The 11,508-nt window shown below is 32.9% G+C and overlaps 1 protein-coding gene across 1 annotated transcript; it reads right to left on the reverse strand.

Annotated features, from left to right (window-relative positions):
• Positions 1-7,104: 7,104 nt before the first annotated feature.
• Positions 7,105-9,352, reverse strand: LOC148914779 (UPF0481 protein At3g47200-like). Its single transcript, XM_089042970.1, has one exon. The coding sequence runs from the start codon at positions 9,195-9,197 to the stop codon at positions 7,452-7,454; it is 1,746 nt and encodes a 581-aa protein (XP_088899096.1). The 5' UTR covers positions 9,198-9,352; the 3' UTR covers positions 7,105-7,451.
• Between the last annotated feature and the right edge of the window lie 2,156 nt (positions 9,353-11,508).

The raw sequence follows: 11,508 nt of genomic DNA on the forward strand, positions 1-11,508 counted from the left end.
AAACTCAAAACTAACTCCAACAACACATATTAATGAAAAAAATTTAAAATTTGGAGAGAATATACTTTTTGGCAAGATTGAGAGTGAGTTAGAATGAGAGGGAGAAGTGAACGTGAGAGGATTAGAGAAGATAGTGATAGAGAGATGAGAGAGTGAGTGAGAGTGAGAGATAATCAAAAGAGAGATGAGAGAGTGAGTGAGAGTGAGAGATAGTGAAGAGAGAGATGAGAGATTAAGTGAGATGAGTGAGTGTGAGAGAAAGGGTGGGATTTGGGGAAGGAGAGAGAAGAGGTAAGAGTAGATAAAGACATTGAGAAAATGGTGGAGGAGTTATTTTGGTTTTAAAAACCGTATCACTTTGCACGACGAAAAATATTGTTGGTCGCAAAGTCTAAAAATTATAAAAAAATTTCATGCGTCCCATTTTTGATACCAGCCCAAATTTTTTGTGACGAAAAATATATATTGGTCTCACAAAGTCTAAATTTTTTTATAAAAAATTCCGCATCCCATTTTTGGTACTGCCCTAAATTTTTAAAGTTTTGCGCGATGAACTGTTGGTCATAAACTTTTGAGAGACAAAAATTGGTTCGTAGCACAATATTTATAAAAATAATTATTATGAATAATAAAAAATAAAATTATTTTATTTTACGATTTAAAATATAAATTAGGTTAAAGCTACTTAATAAATATATATACTATTCAATTTCTTAAGTGTTATACGTACAAAATAAATAAATTTAAAGCTATTTAATAAATATATACATATATATATATATACACACACACCATTCAACGATCTAACCGTCAGACTTGTTTGTATATACTTCAAGATCGTATGCCCCAAAAATCGCAAAAAACAAACATTCAGAGATCAAGTAATGAAACAAAACTTTTCGACGGTTATAAATGAAAAATCAAGATTTAACGGTTATTTTAACTCCGATTTTGATGATTTTTTACAACTACACTCCTTGACCATATATGAATACAATGAATTATTCAATCATCAATTTAAAATATATATTTTCTAACAAAAACCCAATCCGAACAACAATAATATATTTTTCTAACAAAAATCCGATCTGATATAAAATAATAAATTTAAAGTTACTTAATAAATATATATACTGTTTAATTTCTTAAGTGTTATGCATACAAAATAAAAAAAATAAAAATAAATTGGTTTAGGCGACGAAATGTTTGGATTACGTCATGCAAAGATTTTAAAAATAATTATTTTATTTTATTTATTTTTATAAGGACTTTGCGCGACGAAGTTTATTGTTTAAATCGCAAAGTGACTTTGCTCTACAATTTTTTTCGTCCCAGAAAATTTGGTCGCGCAATACTTTGTGCGACGATGTATTGTTGTCACGCAAAGTGACTTTGCGTGACAAATTGTTTTTTCTCGCACAAGACTTTGAGTGACGAAGTTTTGAGTTTCATCACGCAAAGTGACTTTGAGTAACGAATAGTTTTTCGTCGCGCAAGGATTTTTTTTAACTAGTGTTACAAGGTGAAAACCCATCTTGCAGATGCACGTAGAGTATGAAAAAGAATGAAACAGCTAGCTAGTGTCGGACAATAAGAGTCAATAATGTGATGCGCATGTAAGGTACTGTTTGTGTCCATGAAGAGAAATTTTCAAATAAAATGATCAAGAACGTGAGTCACGTAATTCATTAGGATTTAGATGGAGTAATTCCAGTATAAGGATTTGGATAAAGTTATAATATTAAATTATTTGTTTAGACTACACAATAATTTATAGAAAATTGGTGCGTTGTATAATTGAAATTTATGCACATTTTTTTTATAAATTAAAAATAGGTACATTATTTTGAAGAAAAAAATAAGTTCATTATACTAGGTATACATTCTTAGAGGGGAAAAAAAAAAAAGGTACATTATTTAGAGAAAAAAATAGATACAAAATTTAGTGAAAAAATAGGTTCATTATACTAGGTAAATTATTTGGAGAGAAAAATTAGGTTCATTTAAAAAAAAATTGTTTTCATAAAACAAACAATAAAAAGATGATCAAATTATTTTTCATAAAACAAGTAATAGGTGCTTTATTTAGAGAAAAAATAGGTTTATTTAAAAAAATTAAAAAAAACAATAAATAGATTATCAAATTAATTTTCAACATAATTAAAATGTACACTATTATTCATAAAACTATAATAAAATAGATTACTAGTAGTATAATTCATAAAAGGAAAACAACATTAATTCCTAAATTTAATATTGCATTTAAATTACTAATACGTTAAATAGATTACTAGTGTATAATTCATAAAAGGAAAACAACATTAATTCCTAAATTTAATATTGCATTTAAATTACTAATACATTAAATAGATTACTAGTCATAATTCATAAAAGGAAAACAACATTAATTCAAAAATAGATTACTAATAAGTTAATGTTGAATTTAATATTTCATTTCAAATAAGTTTCTAAATTAATTCCAACATCCATTACAACCATTTGGAGATCTTTCCAAATTTAATGTGTGTCATTAGTTACACTCCACTATAATACATTAAGTTATAAATAGGGATAGTTTTGGAATCCGAAAAATACAATGAATCAGATTTTAAGTTATATTAGGTAACTTACTTAGTTGGATCCCAGTCATCGGATATTATTTAAAACAATTTGTGTATTTTAAATAGAAAACAAAAGAAAAAGGTTGTAGGTGTTTTAAAATGAATTTGATGGGTTTAAGCTCAATTTACTATAAAAAGAAAATAACGAAAACAAATCAACTCCAAATAACTCTTTGGTATTAGGCCTGGACTCCGAGGGCGATCACCAAAGGCCTCAATCAAGGGGCCTCAAAACTATATATAATTATTTACGCTTGCACGATATTTATTGAAACTTTAAAAATAGAAGGGCCAAATAAAATAAAAATACTTCGTCTTTAACAAGGGAAATGCTTTTGATTTAAAAAAAAAAAAAAACACAACAGAAATGCTATAATGTATGTGACTTGAGAGAATTCTAGGAACACTCAGGATCTTCAGTAAGTTTCTAGTTGAACATAGGGCTCGTCAATGGGCCGGGCTAGCCCGGCCCAAGTTTAACGAGCTTGAGTCGGGTCGGGCGGGCTTTAAAGAAGAGAGAGAAAATATCGGGCCGGGCCGAGGTGTTTTTAGAAAATTCAAAGTCCAATAGGTCAGGCTTGAGAAAGCCCATTGGGGCAGGCCGGGCTAAGCCCAACATGCCAGGCCGAAACGGGCCTACTTCATTCGAAAAAAATCATAAACTTAATCATAAGGGCATTTGAGTCTAAATTTGATATTAAACTCACTTAATTCCAATATTTTCACATCAAACCAAATTCATAAAATACCCAATAAAGTCACACAACTTAATAAGATTTTCCACAAAAATAATAAACACAAAGTATTATTTTTGAGGTTATTACATAATTAGACCGTAATACGTTTTAAGAAATAATTTTAAAAAATAATAAGTATCAAAAATATTTTTTTTTTAAAGGATGGTATAAATAAATATGTAAATGTTTGGTGATGTGTTCAAGAAAAACATGATTATATTTGGTGGTATGATTATACTTCGTAATATGATTATATTTAGTGATATGATATATTGTTCATCTTATTTATATATATATATATATTTGTTGTATTAATAATTGACACAAATTAATATCCTAATCATCCAATTATAAACTAGGAATGAGTAAAGAAAAGTAAATAAAATAAAACAAATTATATATGTGATTTAAGTGATATAATCATAATCCTAAACTCTTATTTATACATAATTATATATGTATGCGGGCTTAACGGGCCGGGCTTTTGTGGGCGGCCCGGGCCGGACTTTCTTGGGCTTAATCGGGCCGGGTCTATGAGTTGGGCCGGGCTTCAAAAACCCAAGCCCAAGCCTAGTCTGGCCCAAGGCGGGCCGGGCCATCTCAAAGCCCATAACGGGCCAGGCCGGACTTTTTTCCAATGGGCCGGGCTAGCTCCCATCGGCCCATGAGCCCGCAGGCCAAATGATGAGGCCTAGTTGAGCAAACACAATGGGTAGCGGATCCACTGCCTTTGTGTCCCCTCCATTTGCCCTCTTTAAATGTTTGACACGTGTCCTACCATTTAACAGAGAAATAAATCTGTTAACTTCTTTTATTTTGCTTTAAAAAAAATTAAAATTTAAAAACTCCGAAATTGTCTGGAGCATCCTCTGGCTCTGGCCTGTCAACTCTCAAGCCCCACCCAACCACGTCTCTGAACTCTCAAGCCCTAAGTTTCAATGCAACACCACTTCTGGTGCTCCATCTCTATTCGCTGACTATCTCCTAGGACGAATACCATAGCCCATTTTGAGGACTTAAGAATTCAACATTGGGACTTCCCACCAAAGGCTTTCGTGGAGACCATGACCCAATCATGAAAAGGTTCATATGCAAATGCATAATTATGTGGTTCTTTGTTGGAGATATCTCCTGGTGTTGTACTGAATTTTGGAATGATAAAGTGTGTGTGAGAAGTGTGAGATAGTTGAATGCATAATACTTGTTCGACAAAATGTGCAGCTGGTGGCTTGTGAATTTCCTGCTCTGTTTTTCTGCTTGTTGGCTTTAATGAAATATTTGATTGAACAAAAGGTATACTCAAGAATTTGCAATAAACAGAGGATTAAAAAAAAGTATGCAAGATTGGTTTTATTCTTGTAGAGATTAGAAGGGAGGAGAAATCCTAAACCTTAAAATGACGTTGTCTTTGCCACAAACACATTATTAGGATTGAAAATGTAAATAGGGAACCCTATTTCTGATAAAAACTGAGGGCTGTGTACCAAGTCTGGATGTTGCTTAAGACAAGTGTTGTTAGAGCTCCAGTGAAAGCAAGCATGACCCAGGGGCTACTGAAATGATCTTCGAAAAATTGAGCGAACCATGCCTTCCATATGTTTTTCTACTTTGGCATTAATAGAATAGTAAATTTGGCTTACACCCTTTAAATTCAATTTGCCATACCTAAAACCCTTCACTTTTTGTTCCTATAAATAATACCCAATTTGTATAAGTAAAAACCCATGACTAGGATCCAACTCAGCAACTTACCTAATTAAACATAAAATCTGATTTATTGTACTTTTCAGATTCCAAAAATACCCCCAACTAAGCCATTATTGCATTTTGTATATTAATGTATGAATCAATATGGAAACGGTTTTTAATTGGATTGTATATAATGACAGATGTTGAATTTGGAAATATCTCCAAATGGTTGTAATAGATGTAGGAATTAATTTTGGAACATTTAAAAAAAAATTAACAATAAATTCAAATTTGGGTAATTGGTTTGTTTAATAAAATGTTTATGTTATTTTCTTTTTATGAATTATACATGACTAATAATCCACTTTATAATTGTTTATGAATAAAACTGTACATACTAATTATGTTGAAAAAATAATGTACCTATTTGTTTTATGAAAAATATAATTTACCTAGTATGAAAAGTGTACATAATTATCTATTCCAATATACCTACATTAATTTTAATGTACTTACAATTAGGATAATATATATGTCATCCAATGTACCTACCATTTGAATAATATACCTACTACGAATAAAGTACCTATTATTTATCTAAATAATGTACCTATTTTCTACTATAAATAATATAGCCTTTTTTCTCTGAATAAAGTACCTATTATTTGTTTTATCAAACGTAATTTTTTTAAATGAACCTATTTTCTCTCTCCAAATAACTTACCAATTTTTTTCCTCTAATAATGTACCTATCTTTCCTCTTCAAATAATGTACCTATATTTTATATAAATTATTGTGTACCTATTTTTAATTATGAAAAATATACGCAATTACAAAGTAACTGACTTTTTTTTTTGGGTAAATAATATACCTATATTTTATATGTATATATTTATATTATATTTTTCATAGGTACATTATTGGATATGTAATTTACAGATTTTTTTTTTTTGTTTGCAATTTTAGGGGGCGAGATGTGAGAGGGAATGACAACTAAAAGAAATGGGGTGATTGATATGCTATTAATAGGGAGTATATTAATTACAATTATGGCAGTTAATGAAATGCTTGAAATAAATTATAAATAAAATATGAAGTTTAGTGGCAACGATGTAAAAACATAGAAATACTACGACCTCTTATATCCTACTGGTCATTTAAATTTGAATTTGGGTTTTCAACGTAATTATATAGATAGATGGGTTTGTGTCTAGGGGATATCAGTTGTATGGGCTTATATTGGAGTCTCTCTTAATAGAATTGTACATGGTATGGGCAAGCACCATATCAGGCCCTATCTCGTGAAAGAGGTCGGTGAGGGATTGGTCCCTCCCACCCAAGTTGCAAAGTACGCGGGCTGACCGTAGCTGCTTAGCATCGTCGGGATGAGCAATGAGTGAACTGAGGAAGCTGAAGTAATAGGTGACACCAAAATTATTTAGGAAATCAGGACACATTTCGCAGGCTATCAAATTCAAGAACAAAGACTTTGCGTCTTTGTTTATGGGAGGAAGACTAAGAAATCCAACAAAGCCTAGAGAAGTAAAAGATATGTCCCACAAGTTGCTAGTTTTATGCATCTAAAATGAACCCCCGCTGCGTTAAGCTCCTGTGCATTGCGAAAAGATGGTGAATTGTCTTCTTTGCGATGATCATCATTGGGAACCTTTGGTGGTGGACCTAGCATTCTTTCCCGAAGAAAATCAAGAAGATGATAAGTGGGTGACCATAATCAGGAAGATGATGAGTGGGCCGAAGATAATCAGAAGGATGATTGATGGGTTCTTCTCCCATTCCTAAATAGGCTATATATCCTAATGGCTCGTGCGTGAACTCTAATCTTCAATAGCGTCTCTTCGCTCTCCCTTTTTAGCCAGTAGTGTCGACTTGTTGCATTAATAGACACATTGACTCCCACATAATATTATTAGTTACATTTGACAGAATATGAGACCCCTCTTGCAATACATATATATATTTTTTAAAAGTTTGGAAATGCTATAAAACAAACAAGAGGATTCCAACATGTAATCTGCATGATTAATTTAGGGATTAATTACAACAAAGGCCACACATGATCACAAATTGTTTATTTATTTATTGTTTCTTTTTTCCGAGAATCACATCGATTATGAAATGACAACTTACAGTAAGCATGTTACACACAAACTTCAACTAAAATCAAAGAAAAAGTTCCACCAAACATAGAGAAAAGCACACATGTTCAACTTGCCTTATTTTGCTGTAAAATACCAAATGGAGAGAGGACCCTTGAGAAGCTATGACTTGTGAAAACCTCTAGAACAAGTCGTAATTGGGGGGAAGTACAGAACCATGCAGCACACAAATTGCAAAGCAGCAAATGTATTTTTAGTACCTGAAAGGCTGAAGTACGTAGTCCTTTTAGTACCCGCGGTCTTTCAGGTACTCAAGTAAGGCCTCACATGGAGCGGTACCAGAATTGGCGGCGTACCACGTCTGAGCAGCGGTCATCCCAAGCCCTAAGAGAACACCAATGAAAGCCAGGATAGTCCAGGGGCTGCTGAAATGTTCATGAAAGAATTGAGCCATCCATTTCTTCCAATTGGTTTTGTAGTGATCTTCTATCTTGCTTTTAACATCGGAGTAAATTGCATTGTTAGGCACCAAGTCAGTGCCTATCTCATTGAAGAGTTGAGCCACCTCATCGTCACTCCCAAGAAAGTTTCGAAGTATGTGCTTTTTCCTCAGATGCTTCACATCATCCGGATGATCAATGAGCGAATCAAGGAAGCCTATGTAAGAGGTGACCCCGAAATCGTTCTGGAAATCAGGACACATTTCGTAGGCTATCAAGTTCATGAACTTAGGCCCCATCGAGTCGTCTACTTTTATTTTGGGAAGATAAAGGAACCCACAGCATAGAATGCTCTTAAACTTTATGTCACTCAATGCGGTTGGCCCCTTTTTCTGCCAAAAATAGATCCCGGCTGAGTGAAGCTCTTGTACATTGCGAAAAGATTGGGCACTTGACTTACCATTTTTCTTAGGGCGATGAGTTTGCTCTGGTTGGGCACTTGTCTCACTTTTTTTCTTAGGAAGATGAGTTTGCTCTGGTTCCATGCTTACTACTACGTGTTGTTGCGTGTTTTTTGCTCCGCCTGCTCCCGGTTGGGCACTTGCACTTGTCTCACTTTTCTTAGGTAGATATCGTAGCATTCTTGTCAGAAGACGCCCAAGAAGATGAGTTTTCTCTGGTTCATCATGCCGTTGTGTGTTTTGTGCTACGCCTGCTCCCGGTTGGGCACTTGCACTTGTCTCACTTTTCTTAGGTGGATATCCTAGCATTCTTGTCAGAAGATGCTCAAGAAGATGAGTTGGCTCTGGTTCCATGGGTTGAGGCTCTTGCTTCTGATCACCACCGTGCATCTGAACAAACTTCTCGATTGAGTCCTTCAAGTCCTCGTGTATGCTGCTCGAGCTCATCAACAGCTTGAGGAGTTGATAAGGAAGTTGGTTCTCGAGCAAGAACATGTCCTGTTCTGCAAAGGCCACCTGATCTCTCTTGATCCCAAAACATTCTAAGTCATCATATTTGTATATGAATTCCAGCGTCGAACACCCATCAACGAACAGCATCCAGGCGAGGGAATCATCGTCAAAGTCCTTTGTTGCTTCCTCATCATAGCACTCCCTTAGATCCTTGATTTTCTCTTCAACCTTCTTGAGCAAATCTGCATCATTCTGCTTACTGTCAAGCACAAAGTTCCCAGCTAACTGAAGCTTGATTTTCTCTGCCTGCTCGTACTTTGGTTTAATACCATGGTGGAAAGGACCGATGGCAGCTACCCTTGGCTCGTAGTATTTGTCGTTTTTTTTGTTATCCCGGAGCATGAAGGGAACCCTTTGGATCTTTGGTTTGGCACCCTGAGTTGTTGAATTTCCTGCTGCTGCTGCTGCTGCTGCTGCCGCTTCTGCTGCTGCTTTCCTGAGTTTTTCGAGTCTCTCCTCCTTAGGACTAGTTTTTATTGCCTCCTCATGGATTGTAATACTCGCCTTTGAAGTTTGCTCAATTTCTCCTCTGCTTACTTGCCCACCTCCTCTTCTTGTGACTTGCTTCACAAACAGCTCCTTCTCCGTGGAAACTACATTTTCATTTGTTTGGGCCATTTAATTTCAAACTGCTGCTTGTCGAAATGAAGATTTGTGGCTATTCTTTTCTTTTTTCTTTTTTTTTTCTTTTTGGTTTGGCCTGAATAATCTGTCGATGTCATGCATATTTATATATAGCACAACATGCCACAGAAATTCATCACTTGGGCTTCAAGAAAATGGAAGCTTAATTTGTAAGGGTGATGCATATTTATATATGAAACCATATTGATAGTGAAAGAACAAGCACAGTTGAATGACTTTATATGAATGGGAAGATTGGTATATTATATTTTTATTAGTAAGTACACTAATCATATGAGAGCTTTTTGTCTCCATATCAGATAAAAAGTCTGTTTGCCTTGTAGCTTTAATCATGTTGTTTTGGACCCCACACTGAAAAAAGAGAAAGTTTTGCTCATCAAGAAGATTGGCTTGCCATAAATATTACGAATTGCTAATATACTTACTTGGGATAGTTTCTTTCTCACTAAAAAGAAGGAAAAAGCTAGCTAGTGTTGTACGAAAAGAATAAAAAATGTGATGCGCATGTAAAGTAGAGTTTGCATCCGTAAAGAGAAATTTTCAAATAAAACGATCAAGAATGTGAGTCACGTAATATATAACTAGTGTCCTTTGGATAAAAAAAAAAGAAGAGAGAAGTAAAAACCTAGCTAGTGTCCTACCTACGATAAGAACCAATAATGTGTTATGCATGTAAAGTAGAGTTTGCATCCTTGGAAGAGAAATTTTCATGTCAATAACGCAAGTCACGTAATTCATTAGGATTTGAATAACATTATATAGTTAAATTGTTTGTTTAGACTATTACAATCTATGTATGTCCAAATCTGAATAAAAAGAAAATAACGAAAACAAAATAAATTCCAAAGAACTCATCAGGACCGGCCTTAGGCCTAGGCTCCAAGGGCGATTGCCCAAGGCCTCGGATCAAGGGGGCCCTCAAAACTTTTTGCATATGTATATATATAATTGCTTAGGCCCATATTAAAAGGCATTTCTTGAGAGTTTAAAAATACATGTACGTTTATATATGTATTTTATAATATATAATATATATCTATATGTATACATACATATAATATATATATATACATGTATATTATAATAATAATATATATATTATAAATACTATAAACATTATGTATGTATATATACATATATTATACATGCATAATATATATATGTGTGTGTGTGTTTATACATGTATATATGTATATTATTATATATATATACATATATTTGTATATAGGTGTAAATATATATATTGTAATATATACATGGGTATAATATATATATACGGGTATATTATTATTATATTTAATAAGTATATGTGTATATAGGTATATCATAATAATAATATACCCGTATAATTAGAATATATGTATATATATATATATATATTATATGGGAGCTAATTTTTCCACTTCTCTTTTCTTTATATGTGTATGTACGTGTATATATGTACATTATAGTATATGTATATGTAAGTATAATATAATATAATATATATAGATATATATAATAATAATAATAATAATAATAATAATAATAATAATAATAATAATAATACTAATAATAATATATGTTGTTATTATTATTACAATATAATATATGCATCCTATACATTGGTGAGCATGCTACTAGTTAATCTTCCCTTTCTACATGGGTTTATTAGTCCCCACCTAAGGAGATTTTTTGGTGGGCCCGGTATTAGCAATCTCATCTAAGAGCATCTCCAACCGATATGTTAAAATTACCACATAGACATTTAACGGTTAGAAATAACATCTCACATCACTCCAACCGAATTGTCAAAGCTGATGTGGAATGAAGGTTAGAGGTTTAGCTGTTATTTTTGACATTCCAAAAGCAAGATGTCAAATGAATATTTTATTATTTTTTAAAGACAGCTGGTTGTAACTTTTATTTATTATTTTCCTTTTTTATTTTTTTTCTTCTTTATTTTAAATGATTTGACTGTTACAATAATTATTTATTTGACATATCGAGTGGAATAAAAAACTGTGTGAATGTCAAATTGCCACATCAGCCATCAAATTTAAATTTGATGCTTGGTATTTGACATCTCCTTGGAGATGCTCTAAGACTAGGATTAAATGAAACAAACATGGGATTACCATATTTATGCCAAAATAAAAGAACATGTACACAATTTTGTTTGTTAAATTGTGATTATATACAAAGGGAAATGGGCCTCATTTTAATTTCTGGCCAATGCCACTCAAAACTTATGGCGAACCTTGTAATTCCTTGCATATTGTCATTTCAAATTCATTAAAAACGT

The sequence above is a fragment of the Prunus mume genome, linkage group LG8 (genome assembly GCF_029339155.1).
Source record: "Prunus mume cultivar Tortuosa linkage group LG8, ASM2933915v1, whole genome shotgun sequence".
NCBI classification, from domain to species: domain Eukaryota; kingdom Viridiplantae; phylum Streptophyta; class Magnoliopsida; order Rosales; family Rosaceae; genus Prunus; species Prunus mume.